This window comes from Mastigoproctus giganteus, chromosome 3 (assembly GCF_048544385.1).
Source record: "Mastigoproctus giganteus isolate SK-2022 chromosome 3, ASM4854438v1, whole genome shotgun sequence".
NCBI classification, from domain to species: Eukaryota; Metazoa; Arthropoda; class Arachnida; order Uropygi; family Thelyphonidae; genus Mastigoproctus; species Mastigoproctus giganteus.
In genome coordinates, this window is record NC_143577.1 from 3,865,437 (window position 1) to 3,885,999 (window position 20,563).

The following is a 20,563-nucleotide window of genomic DNA, read 5'->3' on the forward strand; positions in this document are numbered from 1 at the left end:
GTTTTGTAAAGGGAAAATCATGTTTAAAAAATCTGGTTTGCTATTTTGAAAGGGTCACTTACGAGCTGGATATAGGGAATAATTTCGACATTGTTTATTTAGATTTCAACAAAGCTTTTGGCTCAGTCCCACATGAGCGGTTGCTTTATAAGCTGGAACAGGTTGGAATCACTGGGAAAATCCTTAGATGGATAGCAGGATGGCTTCAGGGCAGGAGGCAGAGGGTTGTGATAAATGGCTATTCCTCAGATTAGGTTGATGTAAGAAGTGGGGTTCCCCAAGGATCAGTATTAGGACCACTGTTGTTTTTAATTTTCATAAACGATATTGATGAAGGGATACAAGGCGTGATGTCCAAATTTGCAGATGATGTTAAAATTAGTAGAGTAGTTAATGATCATAGACTTCAAGAATGGTCAGAAAAATGGCAGCTATGCTTTAATCCAACAAAGTGTAAGGTTTTACACCTGGGAAATAGTAATCCAAAAATAACTTATTCACTTGGTGGAGTTCAACTAAATCCAGTACTATAGGAAAAGGACTTGGGTGTTACGATACGGTCAGACATGAAATTCTCTGAGCATTGTAAACAGGTTGCAAGGAAGGCCCGTGGTGTCCTGTCGATGATCTATCGAACTTTTGCAAGTAGAGATTAGGGACGTGATAATCCCATTATATAAGGCTTTTGTTAGACCACACTTGGAATACTGTGTTCAAGTAGGGAGACCGCACCTAAAGAAAGGGTGCAAAGACGGGTAACTCACCTGGTGAAATCGGCAAAAGGGAGTCCTTATGAAGAAAGACTTCGAATATGTGGGTCGCAGAGTTTGGAAACTAGACACCTTAGAGGAGATTTCATTGAGGTGTTTAAGGCGCTGAGAGGCATCAGTAAAATGAATGAGGACGAAATTTTCAAGATTATAAATGATGCTAGAACTAGGGGACATAAATTCAAGTTACGGTGGGAAATGTTTAGACTGGACTGCCGGAAATTTTATTTTTAGCCAGGGAGTTATAAATTACTGAAATAAGTTGCCTACATGGGTGGTAGAGGCTGACAGTTTGGGGAAATTCAAAGGTCATCTGGATAGTACCTTCGAGTGAGAGAATCGCATAGGATAGGTTTAATTTCTTTTTCTTTTATTAATTATTATTATTTATTTTATTATCATTGTTTTATTCGGTTTTTTTTTTTTTTTTTTTTTTTTTTTGGCTGGTGCAGCATAAACCATAGGCTTTCTCGCACCATGCGGCCATTACTAATACTAACTCTTGATCATCTGTAATGAACGATTTTTGTGTCTTCAAAAGACTCTGTGAGAACTGCAGAAATTCTATGAGATTCATTCACAGTGACTGTTGCTTGCATCAAGTGACTGTTGATGCATTTATTGATTTATTTATTCTTATGTATTTTCTGATTTTCAATGTTGCCGTCTAATTTGTTGTAGAATGTCTGTATTAGCCACCCTCCTAGATAATGTCTATGCAGGGGTGTTACTTAAATAAACTGATAATAATAATAATGAATAATCAATGACTCCTATCTGATTACTACAAAAAAATTGAGTGAAAAGCGAAAAAGTCATAAAAGTATTATGGTATTAAACTAATATGGTTCTTAATGTATTTTTGTCGAGGGGACTACGCCCTTCATTTTACGATTCCCATTCTTTTTCTTTTTTGATCCTCTAAAAAGTGAATCCTCTTAACTAGACAAACGAAGTGTTTTCTTCAGTTCAATAAAAAATTGAACTGAAGGAAACGCAGAGAAAGAAACGTCTTAGTCCTCAATTAAAACGAGCATATAGCATTAGGAAAGGTAAAACAGGATTAGAAAAGAAATAAAAGTAGTTCAATCGGCATGTTGTCAGTCAATAAGGAACAGATTTGTAGTTGAAGCCTTGAGACAGATGTATAGTTTACTTTCTTCAGAACCTAGCAGAGGATAACAAACAAAGCAATATGAATATTCTCTCCTAAACCGTGTTTTGGAACAAACTCTCTGATCCTTCCAATTTTAATATACTATTTTGCTTATTCAATAACAACGGCCGCTTCTTTCAAAAAGGAGAAACTGGTTTTTACTTGCTCAATGGAAAATGATGTTGTGGTCAGTAATGCTAATGTCTGCCAGTACGATCCTTAAGAGCAGAGCACAGTGCCCTTGTGCTCAACGCACTTTGGGATTAGGGTCGAGAATCATCATCCAGAAGAAAGCATACCATGTAGTTGGGAGAGCTTAGGTTTCCTCTTAACCAACATTCATTGATCGATCACTTTGGTTGCTTTCCTTCTTCAAGACGGCATTATACTTATCACGAAAGAGAATACGCCCTCCCCCCTATTTTAATTTGTTTTTTTTTTTCTCATTATCAAGGACTAACCTTTTTTTTTTCTGTTTCTCATTTGTGATGCATTATTTTTTTTTTGGGTTACATCAGTATAATTGCGCCTCTCATTTGAACGAAATAACTGCAGGTGTTGCTTTTTTCAATTAGTGTTTGCTTAAATACATCTTTCAAGATGGAGATTGAGTTCCTCACCAACATCTGTTTTTGAACAGGCCACTAACTTTTGTGTATTTTTTCCAATCTGGTAAATTGTTTCATTAGAAATAAGGCGTTAATTTCTTTTCCTGTAAGACCATACACTGTAAGAGTAGAGTGACATGCAAATTTAATATCGCAGTCTCAGTGTGTGGGTTGCAATTTGTGTACGTGTCGGAATGGATGACGTTGGCGGCTCTTCACAGCGATGACTACATTTCACAACCTTCAATTTCCATTGCTGCATAGCGGTGACTTCCGATGTTGTGCATCTGTCCGTGCTCAGCAGCCTTCAGACGAAAGGAAGTATGCTCGGTGTCTTATGAATGCTCGTGACACATTGGAAGAAATACGTGTCTGCCCGTGACAACTTCCACGCTTTTGGTATGCAGAAAGATTTCTGATGAGGAATGAGTTGCTGTTCCGTGTTAATTTCGCTACCCACAACGCCTCCCACCCTATCTGTCCAATGTCTCGTGTTTCTGGAGTCCTTCAAAGCCCACACTGAGGTTGTAAATTAAATGAAAAATTAAATTATTGATGTCATAGTGCTGTGGCTCTAATGAATTCAATTACCATTTACAATCAACATGTCACAAGAAAACTAACTTTGAAGGAGCGTTAAAGGATTTTGTGGAGGGGCGAATCTCGATATACGCTGTAAGTTTGGAAATTTTAACTGCACCAAACTGTGAAACATGGCAATTTGATCCTGCTTTTTGTGGTATGGTGTTGGGCTGCTGGTTTAAATTGGATGGCAACTTGCAGTAGGAATGATCATTGATAACCCGGAAAACCGTATTTAAGGTTGGTTAACTACAGCTCCAATTAATGGTTTCGAGAGAATTATGTGACACCGATAGATTGCCGGCCATTCTAACTTAATTGGAATCCAATAGAACCGCAGTGGTATGAAGTTGAATGGCCTGTGAGGGCCCATTCCTGAACTGAAAACTATCTTGCTGGAGGTGTGGAGAAATATTACATTCACCACATTTCAAATGCTGTTTGAGCGGAGCATTCTTCCATCGGTACCATTTTGCCTGTATAGTTAGGTTAGGCGTGAGTTACGCACCAAAGCAACTGAGGATATGAGGCATCATTATATTGTCTCTGTCATTGCGTGTATTTTTCTGTCGGTTTTCTGGACGAAAATCCCAAAATTCCGAAAGAAAAAAACTCTGGAGACCGACTTAAATTAGTCACTCTGTGAAGAAAAACCCCTTCAAAAATTCCGTGCATCATTGACGCGATTCGAATTCCAGCTTTCTCCATCCGGAGTGAGAGGACTTTGTGCATTGTGCAGCGTAGATCTGTTTAGTACACTATAAATCACATAACATTATCCACTATAAGCAAAGCAGTCTGTTCCCAAAAACGGCCAACTAATCTTTGTTTTTATTACAGTCTTATTTATCGGTTGTTACAGGATTGTGGGTGTGGATTCTAAATGTCATCTTATCATACCCCGAGATTGTACAGCTCTTATTGAACACATTCTCTTACCTGGCACCACGTAATTCGGATCCGAGCTCCACTTCATATAGATGTTCTCACCATAACTTCCTCCCTTACGATGCTCGAAGGAGTCTGTCTTGGCCAAGTGGTTAGCCCATTCCTTGGAGTAGTCGCAAAGCTGAAAGGTATTGGAAAAAAAAATAATATTCACCCGCAGATCTTTATTAAATCCAACCACACATCTAATGAAACCCAGTAATGATATGTATCATCTCGCGACGCTTCGGTTTAAACATACTTTTCAGTAAGGTATACGAGAACAGTAATTCTAATGTGGGGTCTATTGGGAAAGGACTTTTGCAGAATATGAGATTCTTACCTGAAGAAATGCTGAGAGTCTTTGTGATATTCAAAATTTGGTTTTTATCTTAAAGGAGAAGGTACACACGTAGCAAAAAACTATTAAAATTTGCCTTCTTGGTATTTGGGTTCCTTCTGGCTAGAAGCGATCTGATAAATCTTTGAGTCGCGTATGATTCGATGTCCTACAAAGTACTCTCTGAGCGGAGAGTATTTTGTAGGACATCGAAAAGTAATGCATTCCCTCTCCCCAAGTCACCATTTAATAGAAAGATTTATTATAGAAATTGCGGAAAAACAAACTTTATGAACTAGTCAGCTAAACAGATGTATTTTAAATATTTCGAAAAAAATCTATATTTAGCTGATAATCTCTAGATGGGAGAATTCTACACTGGTGTGCAAAACTTAAGAACCAACTCTATTTCTAAAGGCTACGACAACAAAATAAAACGAAACACAGCCTCTGGCGATTTACATAACTGTGGCCGTTCAGTAGAAAGCTGTGCACATGCAAAAATTTGAATCGTGATGAGAGGACTCACAAACATAAAAGCAGCAGTTATGTGCAAATTACCGAATGGTGAGCACGATTCTTACAGTGCTACAGACAACGAAATGGCCAGTAGACATCATCTGGATCACTTTACCCGAGGTCGAATAATTGGAAAGCTCGAAGTGCGAGGAGTGTGTTTGCAGAGTTCGGTATCGCCCATAGCATCGTCTCACGTGCGTGGTCGGCCTTCAGAGCGACAGGTACAGCTGTTCGAAGGACCAGTAGTGGTCGTCCACGAAAAACAATGCCCAATGATGACCACTATATACTCCTGCAGGCCAAGAGGGACCGACACCAGAGAGCGGGATCCATTGCAAACCAGCTACACAGGACGCAGGGTATAGCGGTTTACTGTGGCCAGCGACTCCACACAGGTGGACTGTTTGCCCAACGGCCAGTACGCTGTGTTCCTTTAACACCTACCCATCGGAGACACCGTTTACAGTGATGCATCGAACACAAGGACTGGACAGCGGCGCAATGGGGTAAGGTACTCTACTGATGAGAGTAGATTCAGTCTCAGCAGCGATTCTGAATGTCAGCTAATCTGGAGAGAGGTTGGCACATGGTATCACCCCGCAAACATCACTGAAAGGGATCGATCGTTATGGTGGTCGAGATGTTCTCGCCTGGGAGGCGTTATCTTGGATGGATGTACAAACTCCAGATACTGGAAGGCGCTACTGTACTGAGGTAATCCTTCCCCGTGTGCGTCTGTTCCGAGGTGCCACCAGCTCCGAGTTCGTGTTTATGGATGATAACGCCACACTTCATCGCACTGCAGCTGTTGATATGCTTTTGGAAATTGAGGACATTGTTCGTATGGATTGGCCTGCCCATTTCTGTACCTCACGAGGTTCCTTTGGTATGCTTTTCCCATATCCAGGCCACTCCTATGAGGTACTCTACTGATGAGATACTCCTATGAGGTACTTTACTACAGGTGAAAACCTGACTGATCCTTAAGTTTTGAACACCAGTGTACAATGTTACACCGAAATAGACAAAACAAATATAATAGAATAGACAAAGAAATTATACCGTTCGAATCCCATCGATGACGCGAGGAATTTTTATGGGCCATTTTTCACGTGACTGAGTTAATCGTCTCAGATGACGGTAGTATGGTTTTTTTTTGTCCAGAAAATCGACCACAGGACGCATTCAATTTACAGGCATATATATATATAGTGCAATATGGCCAAAGTTTTTGTTGGTCAAAAACCCCTACTACAATAATAACAGTCAATCTTTCTTCAGGCTGCACTAATCTTTCTCACAGTTATCGTATCTGCCCCATGGCCACCTAGAACACTATCACGCTTACGAACGTTATGATTGTTACCTTTAATACTCATTAAAGATTACATTAACATTTAGGCTTCCAGTGTACTGATATGTTCTGTGATTGATTGACAGTAATAACAATATTATTTCTTCGTCAAGAACCTTATGACATTATCCATGACAATGCGAATTTTACAGCTTTTGCTTTACCTGACTGATTAAACGCATTGCGACATTATCACAATGCGTTTAATCAGTAACATTATCCAGCACGGATCACACCGATAACATCTAGTGGTGATTTTGGCGACTCAGTTCATCCCCTCCAGATATTTTGTTTCTTAGATGCTCTGTAGAAACCACCGGATTGGACTCAATTTAGTTTTGACCACTCTACTTGGATTCAAACAGAAGCTTAACTCCATCCAGAGAAGCATTATTCTTGCTACCCATCGTGCTTGTAGAACTGTGTCAACTGCAGCATTGCAAGTAATATCTGGAAACATCCCCCTGGATCTATTCCTTATCTATAGAGGACTTGCCTACCGTCTCAAGAAAAGAATCCCAACTGAAATACTGGATATTGAACTCAACCTGGACAGTGATACCAAACAGGAAAGAGCTCGTTGCTATAACGAGCTAATCAATTTCTGGCAGACAAGATGGGACACGACCACAAAAGGCATTGTTACGAAAAAATTTATACCGGATGTCACATTCGCAACCAGCAAAGCGGTCAACAAGTGGTTCTCAATCAACATGGAAACATCCTTTCTGGTCGCTGGACATGGATCTCTCAACCAGAAACTCCACCAACTAGGTCTACTAAATACTGACCTCTGTTTCTGTGGGTCTGTCGAGAGTTGGGAACATCTACTCTTTGAATGCACTATCTACGAGGACCATAGACAACAACTCCAGGCAGCAATTTTGGGATTTTCTCCTGACCAAGTAGAACTCCTTGTCCATTCCAAAAGGAACTTAGGTGCACTACAGCACTTTGCGGCAGACGTATTCAAGCGTAGAAGGAGGATCATCCTAGAAGCTTCTGCAATTCAATAACTAGTTATTTATTTTTATTATTTTTTTAGTCTCTCTCTTCTTCTCATAATCAGCTAGCACTAGTAGCCCTAGCACTCTCCTGATAGCCTTTTCCTATCCACCCCGTGTGGGATAATTTAAAAAAAAAAATCCCTCTTTCTTTTCTTTCTTATTTTTTTTCCCTTTAACATCATTCTGCTTGCTGACATCCTGGCTCTATTCCTTTCCTTGACCAGGTTGTGGGATTTAAATATTTATTTATTTTTTTTTTTTTTTTCGCGTTCTGACCTGGGCTGGGGCTCCCCAGACCAGGAAAGCTCCTCTCTCACACTAAAAAAAATTTTTTTTTTTTTTTTTTATTATTATTATTTATTTATTTATTTATTTGTTTGCGTTGTTGTTCTAGCTGTCCATCCTGGATTGGGACTTTCCTAGGCCGGAACAATCCTTCTCCTCTTTACTCCTTCCCTCTCTTCATCTTATACAAGTTTTTCTTTCTTCCCTGGGAACTCTTCCCCAGGGAGGAGGGCGTGCAGATAGTAGGGGAGGCCTTGCCCTTCTTCTGCTAGGGACGAGTACCTGGAGGAATCGTCCAGGTGATCACTCCTTCCAGGTAGCCAATAGGCCAAAACACAACATCACGCTACAGAACACACACACACATAAGCTCACAAACACAGTTTTTCTTTCCTATCACTTTCTCCCGTGCGGGATGAAAAGCTTTTTCTTTTTTTTTTTTTTTTTCCTCTCTCTCCCCTTCCTTTTCATCTATCTTCATCCAATCTGGGATATTCCTGTGTGGATTCGGTTTGGAAAAAGAAAAAAAATATATATATTATTTATTTTTATAAGACACACACCGGCCTTACCTTTACAGAGTCTATAAAAACTGAACAGAGCAACGAGGCGGAGATGAACTTCTGTTCTAGGAGCCGCCCATACAAAAACACAAAAATAAAAAATAAAATAAAAAAATAATCTACTTGGATTGGACTCAATTTAGTTTTGACCACTCTACTTGACATATTGACTGGTCACGGGGCCTTTAAAGCCAAGCTGGCAGCGCTGGGGATTGAGGTGGATCCTAGCTGTGCCTGTGGGGAGCTTGAGTGCTGGGAGCACATTATGTATGATTGCACCCATTATGAGGACCTCAGGTGCAGACTGATCACTGCAATACACTACCTCCCCAAGAACTTGGAATCACATCTATTGGACTCACTAGAGGAATACAGGGAGCTAAAGGAATATGCCCAAAAACTATTTGGTAGGCGTAAAACACTGATAGCCATCTACAGAAGATAAAAATAAAAAATAATAAAATAAAATAAATAAATAAATAAAAAGAGACACAGAACACGCGTGGAGAGGACTCGAGGAGAACCTCCCTCAGGAACCTGCTCACTAATAATCATCTAAAACCAGCGATCGCAAGAATAACCCCATGGAGATGCGGATCTTCCCATGATGAAGAGAACCACAGCCATTGCTAACAGACTAACAACGGACCTGACCAGTATTCATAGCTGAGGACAAATCTGGATACCAAACGCTACCAATGACAGAGAAGACCGACGAAGATAGAGAAACTCCAAGTTGCTGCCTCAACGGAGCCATATTGGCTCAAGGCTCTGCACTCTCTTGTGCAGTGCAATTCTTTTACTCCCACACCCGGCAGGGGAGGGAGGTGACGGCTTGCTGTCTCCTCTCTTCCCTGCCACACCATTCCTTCCCTCTGGTGGGGTATGGGCACGCCTCACTGAGTAATTGGGGGTCACCTACCCTATCGACCCCTCTTCTTCATATTTCACCCCCCAGCCTTCACTCTCCCCTCCCAGCACTTTCTCTTGCACAGTGTATAGCCCTACACGTCCAAATTTAAAATATGTACACCAAAAAAATTTCGCCCAACCTTTTAGGCACTTCAGAAACAGGCCTTCAGCGTCAAACCCCATATTAGCGCTTTAATGTAAGTGAACTAAAATCAACCGCGGTCGTTCCAATTTTATTTTAGGTCCTAGCCACTAAAATCCCAGGAACGTAAGTGGCAGGACCTGCCAGAGTACAATTGACTCAATGGTAACACCCGGCTAGCCTCCACCTGGCGAGGTATGGGCAACGTCAGGTCCCATTAGGGGCCTGGCGGCCAATAAGCCGGATAAACAATGGGCACAACATATAACACTACTCATGACCCACACACTTCTAAATCTCTGGCTTTGACAGGGTACTGTCACCGATACATAGAACATTCGCGGAGATGGGAGAAATCCCAGGAGCCGCTAGACCCTCAATATACCTCATACCTCTCTACTTGACATTGCTAAAATTATTAGTAAATGTAATTACTATTAAACTTATATTGTATTTTCTTGACCCATGCCTTAATGTCATTGCGTACGAAAAGGAATTGATACGAATTGTATTACTAATTTTTGGTTTACTGGAAGTCAAGTTTTTTAGGCTTTGCAGACTGGTTTGGAGAGTATGAGTGAATTTATGGATAAATACATCTCGAGGTCAGTCCTTTATTAAATTCTTGAGTGACGCATTTTCCGAGTTAGAAGCGAAATATTCAATTTGACTTCCATTTCACGATTGGCAGTAAGGGGTCTCGGAGGGAAAGGATTTTAATGTTGGCTGAAATTTCCACGAACTGCAAATTATGACAGTGGCCTTATTAAATAATAATCCCGGCCACGTTAATAATTCCACCGCAACACGGGACTTCCACCTCCCGCGGGATGAATAATGGCAGGAGTCACTGCGTTCTCACCCTCCGAAAGTGTCACCTTATTATTGTTATTATTATTAACAGCTACAAAACAGCAAACAACGTGCCTGAGGGTGCAGCTACAAAGAATTATTACATAGCTTCAAAAAGCTTGGAGTATACATTTCCCAAAGTAAAGAAAAAAGTATATGTACAGATAAAATAAACTAAATAAATAAAAGGACTCATCCGTCCTATTTAAGTGAACAGGCAGAGCACTGGTATTTCTTCACACACAATCAGAGTCTTAGAACTTAAAAGAAGAGTCTATTTTAAGTCAGGTACCGGATGAGGTTAGCAATTTCAGTTGCCTCTTGAAGTGTCCGGGGGTACCAAATATCTCAATATTTGCTTTGTTCATTGATCTTGCAGTCCTGTTGTAGAAGTTGTAGTATCCATAATTTGTTCTCGCATAGGATGGTTTCAGTAGTGGATGGTTTCTTAGCGCTCTTGTCGGAGCGTTGAAATTTATTTGTGAGACGAGATGAGGGCAATTCAGGGTACCATTTATTAGTTGGTTAAGTAGGAGTAAATCGGCTTTATCTCTTCTTTTTTCCAGCGTTTCGAGTCCAAAGAATACACACCACTCTTGGTAGGATTTCTCATAGTATTCAAGGCCACTTTTAAAGCAAACGTACTGGATTGCTCTCTTTTGAATATTTTCAATTTCTAATTTTTGGTACGCAACATGTGGGGACCAGACCTGTGAGGCAAATTCTAGGGCTGGCCTAACATAGATTTTGTAAAGAAAGATGAAAAGTGCCAACTGATTGATTCCTTTCGATAATCCGCCAGAACGGCATCGCTGTCTGGGGCAACCCGGACATTTGCCAGTACAATACGCTTCTCGCGGGTTCGTTAAGAGCCTCGTCACCGGCGTTTGTCGTAATCATCCGCATTTTCATTTCTTAAACCTATTTATTTTGGGACGTGTGAAGTGACGCGAACCATTCACAGGCAGCGTTCCAAGAAGCCAGGCCATCGCTGAGAAATGTTCGTCATAGCGAGAGTTCGATACCCCGTCAACGGTGGCGTATGGAAACGATGAAAGACGATTTCCTTCGTCAGCGGTGGCTACAGGAAAAACAGAACCAACTTATGAAGATTTAGATGACTGTTGGTGGCGCAATGCCCATTATGTCCATTCTTTTCCTGGGCAAAGTTGATAGAATTTTTCGCCTAAGGAGCTAGAGGACGTCGACCTGGCATCGTGGCTTTCTTCAACTTTAATTGAAAAATTGTCGCTTAAACTTTATATCCGAAAAAACACTTCGCTATACTTCAAAGGTATTTTGTAGTAGGTGGGGAGGCATGAGAATCACTGCCTTGAGACCTTCAAACAAATAGGCATCAATCCGGATAAATTATGTGGAGATAAGCTCTACAGAAAGACCCCAGAGAACTGTTATCAACTGATAAATGTGTGATGGACATTTTCACCTGATCAACGAATGCCTTTCTAAAAATAATTTTGTATACCTTCAGACTACATGTATAATTTTCAAACTTCGTATATCACTTCAACCTTTTTGTATATAAGTAAATTCTGTGTAAATATCGCGGTTGAGCCCGCATTGTACTCTGCTTGTAACCCGTTGTACATGTGGTACTTCGTACCTCAGTTTGTGAATAGCACGCCCTCCTGGCACATTGCCATCCCGGGATGGTCTGAGTTTTTGTGGATAAATAAGTAAAGAACTCGATCTCAGGTGACGGAATGCATTCATTGCGCTACCACGGCTCATTAATGCATGCTGTTGATTGTCAAACATACGGCCCGTGTATTTAATTAATCCGATCCGCATCTGAAAATACTTATCGTTGTAAAATTTAAAGTACAATACTATAAAACTAGTGCTTTACTATAATACAATAAAACAAAATCAATGGAACCAAATATTTATAGATTGGTTGCGGAAAAAGGCAAATCGATAATTTATTTTAGACGAGTATTTTTGGGTACTTTTCAATGTTTATATTTATAACATACATTTGTGAAAGATATGAACTTTTGAAATAGTTCATGAAACAACAGCACTTCAGCGCTAATATTTACCGTTGCTGAACTTGTAGTTTATTCACCATTTGTTGGGTTTTCGGAGCATTATCAGCTCAGGTCATATTGCAGGGTTGAATCATTATTGTTAGCCTTTAGAAGCATCATCAACTTGGACAATATTGCGCCATAGTTTAGTTTTTATTTGTACAAGTGTCTTCACGGCCGATTTGCATGTGGGGTTCTCCCCCTGGGCAGAAGGAGAACCCTACTCCATCCCTCAAATCGGCTGACTACAGCTTTGACTGAAAACGGCTTCATAAATTCCTTCAGTCTACGACAGGTTTCGAACCCAGACATCTTCAAAGGGTCTGGGTTCGAAATAAGGTCTGGGAGGACTATGATTTACAATATAGCACTTTAAGATAATTCAAATATGTACTTTTCTTCCGTTCTCTCCAACTTTAATTTTGACAAACAAATTTACACCATGGAATCAAGTCCAACTGCAACGGCACCAATGAGAGAGTTACACGATGACGTATGTGTTTATGTCGGGGTTAAAATGACGTAATGTTTATGCAGGGGTAGATTGAACAGAGAACAGAAGGAGTATTGTTATTTACCAAGTAGGAGCAACTGTAAACGTTTTAAGTTGGTACCCCAAGTTTTACCAACGGGTTGCAATGCAGAAATTGAAGAGTTGAAACGTGTTTAATTGTTGGATGACATGTTTGTTGGTTGTTTGGGATTAAAATAAAATAAATTTTATGTTCATATTCTGGGACGACTACACCGTCAGAGGAGTTCACAATATACAAAAACAAATAGCACCCTATTGAGCAGTCACAGACTTGAACCGCAGTCACGCAAGATGTACGTTATGAACCCTCTTGCATGACCACTCGGCTACGGCAGCCTCTTTAGTAACGACCACTTAATTAATACACCAGTCTCTAATGTCTCTAATTCGAGCGTACAGTACTCGGTTTGCTTGTTTTTCTGGATGAAAAACCCTCCCTATGGTGTGGAAAGATAGCATTCGTGACCGCTGTGCTTGCGACTATGGGTTACGATGCAGCGGGCGCATTTTTTGGAGTGTATCCTTCAAACAGTGGAGTCTGGAATGAATAACTGGCGTTCTAATACTTTTGCGAATGTACTGTATACGAGTTAAAATTATTTTATTCCTGCCACTATTGAGTGCCTTTGAGTAACAACTGATTCATGCACTAATCCAGCATCCCATGCTCATCCCGAAGGTGGCCTACCGGATTCAAACCACTCTCAGGCTATTTTTGCACCCCTGTTTTCCAATTGCCCTCCACGCGCTTGTAAATTCGATTTTCCGCAATAGCCTTTCTCGGAACCAGTGAGTCGGGTGTTCGCAGGATGTGAGCGGCCATACTTTCCACAACCAGGAACTTCACCGTTATTATAATTGAACTACGGAAGGAAACGTGCGACGGAATAAGCGAGCCCACTTCCTTTGTCACCCAATAAACACGAGCCGTAGAACAGCTGCGCGGATTTCTCAACGATGAACTGCCACAACGGAACGGATCCTGATGAGCAATTAATGCAGGTCGAGACCTCTAGCAGGAGAGCTTCTGACGGGGCTGCTCTTCAGTTACGAATTATTTCCTGACACCACTGCACATTCTCGTAACAGACGGCCCCAAGTGAAGGTGTAATGCGAGACCCTCCATTATTCTGGCCAACACTTGTAGCAACATGATATACAAAGAATATACAGAAGAATACAACTGAAGTATTTCCAGAAATAATACTTCAGTTGTAATATAATTATATGCTCATAGAAGAGACTAGGCTTTTAAACCAATTAAGAGATATTGGTCAAAGTGTTTATTATTATTATCTTTATTTATTTACGAAATGCGGACCACCCCAGGAGTGCCAGGAAGATATCTTACAATGTGAGGTGCGAAGTACCAGAGTACAACGGGTTGCATGTAGAGGAAATGGGAGCTCGACCCGAAAAATTTACACAGACGTTCAGTTATACAGATAGACCAAATACAAAGGTCAGACCTCAATGGATGTCAGATGAAATGTTGAGTTTAGTAGCAGAGAAGAAAAACGCATCAGATGATTATAAAGTATCAGGGGATGAAGATACCTACAGTAAGTATAAATTAGTCTACTATCAAGTCGTTAAGGGGTTAGACGGATTATGAGCAAAGGCAGATTACGGTAAGACTTTGGCTAACAATGCAGAGAAAAGTAGCAAAGAATTCTTTACATTAGAAGGAAAGGGATGGTCACCCAGATATGAATCAGTCACCAGATATGAGTGGCACAACCTTGATGATCCTGTTCAGGTTAGATTTCTGACGTGCTGCATAAATATTTTGTATCCACATTCACCTGAGAAGTTTTTAGGATAGGAATACTAAAAGTACACTGAGTTATAACTGAAGAAAGTGGGAATGAAATTGTTAAAGCTTAAATTGAACAAGGCACCTGGGGCTGTGGGATCTCCCTATCTGTCCAATTGTATTAAAATAATCAGAAAAAGCAGCAATCAAACTTTAGTTATAATATTAAGAGCAACCTTGGATTCAGGAGAAGTCCATGCAGTTAAAAAGATAATGTCTCTTTTAGCCATGACGAAGGCTATAAGCTGAAACGTGTGAAGAGGCCCCAAAATATGTAATTAAAAATTTATGTCCACAAAAGGATACGGGAAGGCCCCCTTCAGATAGTGAGGGGGATCTCTCCGTATCCTTTTGTAAAGAAGGCACAAGATTGGCTTATGCCTAAATGCGAATTTGACTATTTACAGACCTGCAAGATTCATTTCTGTGCAACTTGCAGATCTGTAGGTCCAAGGAGAATTATGAATTCCATTGAATAAATTCCATGAATAAAGGTGAAGGCAGAGGGTGGTTATAAATGGGCGTTGCTCTTCTTTGATTTATGTTATTAGTGGAGTCCCTGCAGTTCAGTGCTGGATCTCTTACTGTTTTCAATAATACCAATATTGAAGAAGGAGCAAAGATTACTGTCTTAAGTTTATTCAAGGTATACTACCGCAACAAAAATTAGGCAGACGGATTAAGGCGATTGAAGCGTAATAGGACACAAACAGTGCGGTACCACGTTCAAGGTAGTGCAGAATGACAAAGAACTGGGGGTAATTGTGCAGTCAGGTTGCTGTGATAGCCCATAGGGTTCTGCCAATGGTATATAGTAGTCTTATCTGCTGGGACAAGGAGGTGATTATCCCGTTTTATGTAATGTAATGTTTGGCCACATGCTCAATATTGTTTACAGGTTTGGAAAACTCATTTTAGAAAGGATACAAGAAGCTCGAGACCGCACCTGAAGAAAGACATCGAGCTTCTTGAAAGGGTGCAAAGAAGGGTAACTCGCCTGGTGAGATCGGCAAAAGGGCGTCCTTATGAAGAAAGACTTCGAATATGTGGGTTGCAGAGTTTGGAAACTAGACACCTTAGAGGAGATTTGATTGAGGTGTTTAAGGCTCTCAGAGGCATCAGTAAAATGAATGAGGACGAAATTTTCAAGATTATAAATGATGCTAGAACTAGGGGACATAAATTCAAGTTACGGGGGGAAATGTTTAGATTGGACTGCAGGAAGTTCTATTTTAGCCATCGAGTTATAAATTACTGGAATAAGTTGCCTTCATGGGTGGTAGAGGCCGACAGTTTGGGGAAATTCAAAGGTCATCTGGATAGTACTTTCGGGTAAGGGAAGCGCATAGGATGATAGGTTTAATTTCCTTTTTATTTATTTTTTATTTTATTATTATTTTTTTTATTTATTAATTATTATTATTTAGTTATTTATTTATTTTTTATTTATTTATTTTTTTTTTTTTTTGTTTTTATCATTGTTTTGTTCGGATTTTTTTTTTTTTTTTGGCTGGTGCAGCATAAGCCATAGGCTTTCTTGCACCATGCGGCCGTTACTAATACTAATACTAATACTAAATGGGCGCAGAAAACAGAGGGAACCCTTATGAAGAGAGGCTTGTGTTCTGAGTTGGCGTTTGAAACCGAAACGTCTGCAGACTAAGCTGATCGGAATATTTGAAACTATCAAAGGGTCGAGTAAACTAAATGGTGACTATATCGTTGCTCTCTTAAAAAGTATACAATGGAGCATAAATTTAAATTGAAAAGAAATGGATGCGGAATAGCCTTGTGGAAGTTTGCCTTCAGCCAAATTGTTGGAATAAACTTCCATCTGGCGTTGTTAAGTGGGTAGTTTAAATAAATTTAAATAATTGGACAAATGATTAGTAGAGATGAAGTGAAAAAAAAAAGTTTTTTTCTTTTTTGTGTTTGACACTGATGCCGTATTGAGCTTGCTTTCTTGCATTCATTTTGCCATTGCCGTTTCTAGCATCAGAAAACAATGTCTCGAAGGCAAGTTCAAAGTCGGCCATGAATTAAACTTCCATAACTACTATATGGCTCTAAAGCCAGATATAATCTCCCCATAGCTGGATATTTTGAGTGACAGTTTTAAAGTAACCTTGATAAAAGGGTGCTGGTTTTAATCCTCAGCACCCTTTAAAAAAACTTCGCGAGCAATTTCATCCCTGTACATAAAATGCTACAGGAACTGCAGGAAGAGAATTTTCTTCTCAAAGAACAAAACAGTAAAATATTGCACACCCTTAAACGACTGGAGGAAAAGCTAGGATGCTTTGAATCCGTCCTCGTTGCACAAGGTGGCTCAACGGCTCCCGTAACCGACGAAACTTGCTATGCGAGGCAGAGCTACCCAAAGAAAAGTAGAAGTGATATGCATGGATTGTACAGGAGGACAGAAAGCATTGAAAATCACAAACAGAAGACAAGAAAAGAATTGAATTCGGAGGAAAACAAATCAGAAAGAATTGCAAAACTACAAGACAGCCAAATAATATGTGAATCTCAAGCCCAGCCGCGAACTGTCTGTTTGCAGCAGGACCTCGCAAGCAATAGCACCAAACCCAGTGAAACTTTAGGGGCAACACAAGGAAATGGCTCCACACATTCCACTAGGAAAAGTCGAAACCAAAATAAAGAAGCCTCAGAAATATTAGGACAACAGGAATCAACTGAAATGATTGGAGCATGCATGTATTCCAAGAGTACGAACTCCAGAGTTACATCTTCCCCCTCAAATCATGTTCCTGCAAACCCACTCACTTATGCGCACATCACTATGCTACCTAAAAAGCATAACACTTTTGAGGGTAGAAAAACCCGCCTATCCCAAAATTTCATGCCTACTCTCGCCGAGGACAGCCGACGACGTAATCCAGTTCACAGAGAAAGTATTAACGTGTCTTCCTGTAACACACCTGAAACAAACAAACGGTTTTCTGAAATGTACAACATTACTTCCGTTGCAACCAGAGAGCAAATTTTTGTATCAAGGCTGGGACCCACAACACAGCCCAGAAACATTAAAGCCATGTGTGAGGGCGAACATGGGATAACTGTGGAAGTAAAGCAGGTGAAAACACGACACCCAGCTTACTCCTCCTTTATAATCTCTTGTCCACCAGATAAAGCAACTCGCCTACAAGACGTAAGCGCCTGGCCAGTAGGTACCTTAGTCAAGCCCTACAAAGACAGATGGGCCAGACCACTGGTTAAAAATGATGCAAGGAATCGGGCTCAATAGCAATCGAGAAAACTACCCCCAGCTGGGAATGCAGAACATCACATCCACCTGTTTGTACAAAACGTGAGGAGCATCTCAAATAAGCTCCACACCCTACAAACGATGATGATGTACGAGGACCTGGATTTCATTTGCCTAATCGAAACCTGGTTGGGAAATGGAAAACAGTTAGATCGGCTAACTGCGGCAGCAAACTGCAAATGTGTGGGAACCGGAAGAACAGATAGGCGAGGAGGGGGAGTTATAATTTGCTACCAAAATAAATACCAGCCTATAAGAGAACGAAAAACCAATTCAAATAATTTTGAAGGGATTTGCGTTACCTTTTCAAAGGAGCACGTGAAAATACAGTTATGCATCATATACCTCCCACCTGAGCACTCAAAGGAGACAAGAAACGAACTCTATGCTTGGCTTGCTGCAAATCTAAAGCCATCAGTCGACACAATAATAGCGGGAGATTTTAATTTGCCTTTTCCGAAACACAGGGAGGCCAAGAAAGAGCTGGATGCTACATTGGGTGCATTGCACTTAACGCAGCTTCCGACACCAGTGACAAGGGGAATGCAGCAACTTGACCTGTTGTATCATAGTTCCTTAGACATAAGGCTAGCGCAAAACTGCATAAAATTTAAGTCGGACCACAATCCCATTGAAATAGAAGCAGCACTGAAGATACACAAATACATGCAGGGTAACCACACGAACTGGGAAAAGCAAAGTAAGTATCTTTTCTCCGTGAAGTATATTAAATCAGAGGTCATTCTCAGTCACCTGACTAGTTACAACTGGAATGACCTGCAAGAAAAGCCAGTAGACGAAGCTTTAGAAATGATCACTAAAAAGCTATACCAAACAGCATTGGAAGGAGCAGCAAAAGAAATCAAAATATCTGAGAGAACAAAAGAATGGTTTAACCCACAACTGAAAGCAAGTTTCCTCAGGAAGCAAAAACTGTATAGGTCATCCTGCCGATCACATTCGTTATAAGAAAGAAAGAGCACATTTCATCAAAGCAAAACGACAGGCACACTGCAGTGTTGTTCATAACAAACTAAAACGAGCAAAAAGAATTACTAGCAATAGAAATAGCACAGAGAATATGACCGAATGCATTTTCAAGGAATGGGCTAATAACACTTTTAGTAACCTGCATGGACTGAATCAAATTGAGAACACTGATAATGGTAACAAAATTTTTGAATTCCTGAAAGATTTAAACAAGCGAAACCATTCGGCAATAGAGGAACCAACAAGACCTCCTTTGAGTGAAATACAAATCACCAAAGAGAGCGTAATGAAAGCAATCAACGATCTGCCCAATAAGGCCACTGTTGGACCAGACAAATTTCCAATGTTCATCCTTAAGATAAGTAGCCCATTTATAATAGATCTATTACTGCACATCTATCAGGAAATCATTAGGTCAGGAGCTTTCCCGCAAGCCTGGAAAAATTACATTGTAACCCCAATACCAAAGATTAAACACCCAAAATTGGCTAAGGATTACAGACCAATTTCTGTCAGCTGCACCCTACAGAAGGTATTCGAAAAAGCACTGCTTCCCACCATCAATCAACACTGCTTCAGCCATAGACCACCGCATTTGCACTCAGTTATTTCGGGTAGATCAACAATAACAAACTTACTGGAAACCCTTTTTCGCGTGCAGAGAGCACTAAATGAGAAGGAGCAAATTGATATTATTTTTTTGGATATCTCCGCAGCCTACGACAACGTCTCAATTCCAGCGCTCATTGCGATTTTAAAGAATTATTTTAATGTAAGAGGAAATTTGTTAACTATAATAACCAGCCTGCTAGAACATAGAAAACTTATTGTTAAGCACCAAAAGCTACAATCTTGCTTTACCATCTCGCGAGGAGTGCCACAAGGGGGAGTTCTTTCGGCTACTCTCTTCGCGGCCGCCCTGGAGCCGTTTCTTGCACGGTACTACAATTTTATAACATATGCTGACGATGTAAAATTCTTCATCACTTCCAAAGACCATGAATCAGCAGAAGGTATTTGTCAGATGGCAAATAGCACAATCAGAGAATTTGAGAGCTACCTGGATTGCATCGGGCTCAGTATTAATGCGCAGAAGTCTGCCCAAATGACCATAACTTGCAAGCAGAATAAAAATGACATCTCGATCTCTGTGAACGGGTCTAATGTGGTAAAAGTGCACTCTCACCTGGACCTGGGTCTTAAGTGGGATGACAGACTCACCTTTGCTCAACACTTCGCCCATATGAAGACAAAAATATTCGCCGCTTTATGGGCTACTAGACAGGAACTGGTAGGAATTAGGGATCCTCAGCTAGCGACCAAGTACATTTTAATGTGTGTCCTGCCAATTGCAATGTATGCCTCGCAAATCTGGTCATCAGCTCCAGATTCACATTATAAGTCCGTCCTTGGGATCGAGTACTGGTTCTTGCGATGGCTTAACAGAATTGCTGGCCACCCTTTTACTATCTCAAGGGCCATTCTCTACTCAAACCTTAACATCACACCCTGGATGCAGCGGACAATTAACAGGAACATACACACTCTCGCACAAATGCTCACAGGCAGAGTGGATGCTCCAGTCCTGGATAATATTCTAGTCAAACCGCGTGTCACTGCTAGACGTTGCGGGGAAGTAAATAATCCACTGCGTCCAGTCCTGAACAATCTTAGTAGCCTGCAAAGATTCTTCCCATCAAATGCAGCGAAAATATTTAACTCACTACACATAGATGCCGAAAAACTGTGTGAGGATGCAACATACCGGAAAGAGATCTTCCAGGATTCGTACAGACTTACCAAAATATGAATCGGCTGCAAAGTACCAAAGAATTTAGAGTAAAAGAGAAACTTTCTGCTTTCAG

General features: G+C 40.6%; 1 protein-coding gene across 2 annotated transcripts in view; it reads right to left on the reverse strand.

Annotated features, from left to right (window-relative positions):
* LOC150087621 (uncharacterized) overlaps window positions 1–20,563 on the reverse strand; it is a 48,384-nt gene that overhangs the window by 7,076 nt on the left and 20,745 nt on the right. For both annotated transcript variants that reach the window (XM_090369171.1, XM_090369170.1), the window contains exon 4: window positions 4,056–4,185. In XM_090369171.1, the coding sequence (XP_090225297.1) occupies window positions 4,056–4,185 (130 nt within the window). The remainder of the gene's footprint in view (window positions 1–4,055; window positions 4,186–20,563) is intronic.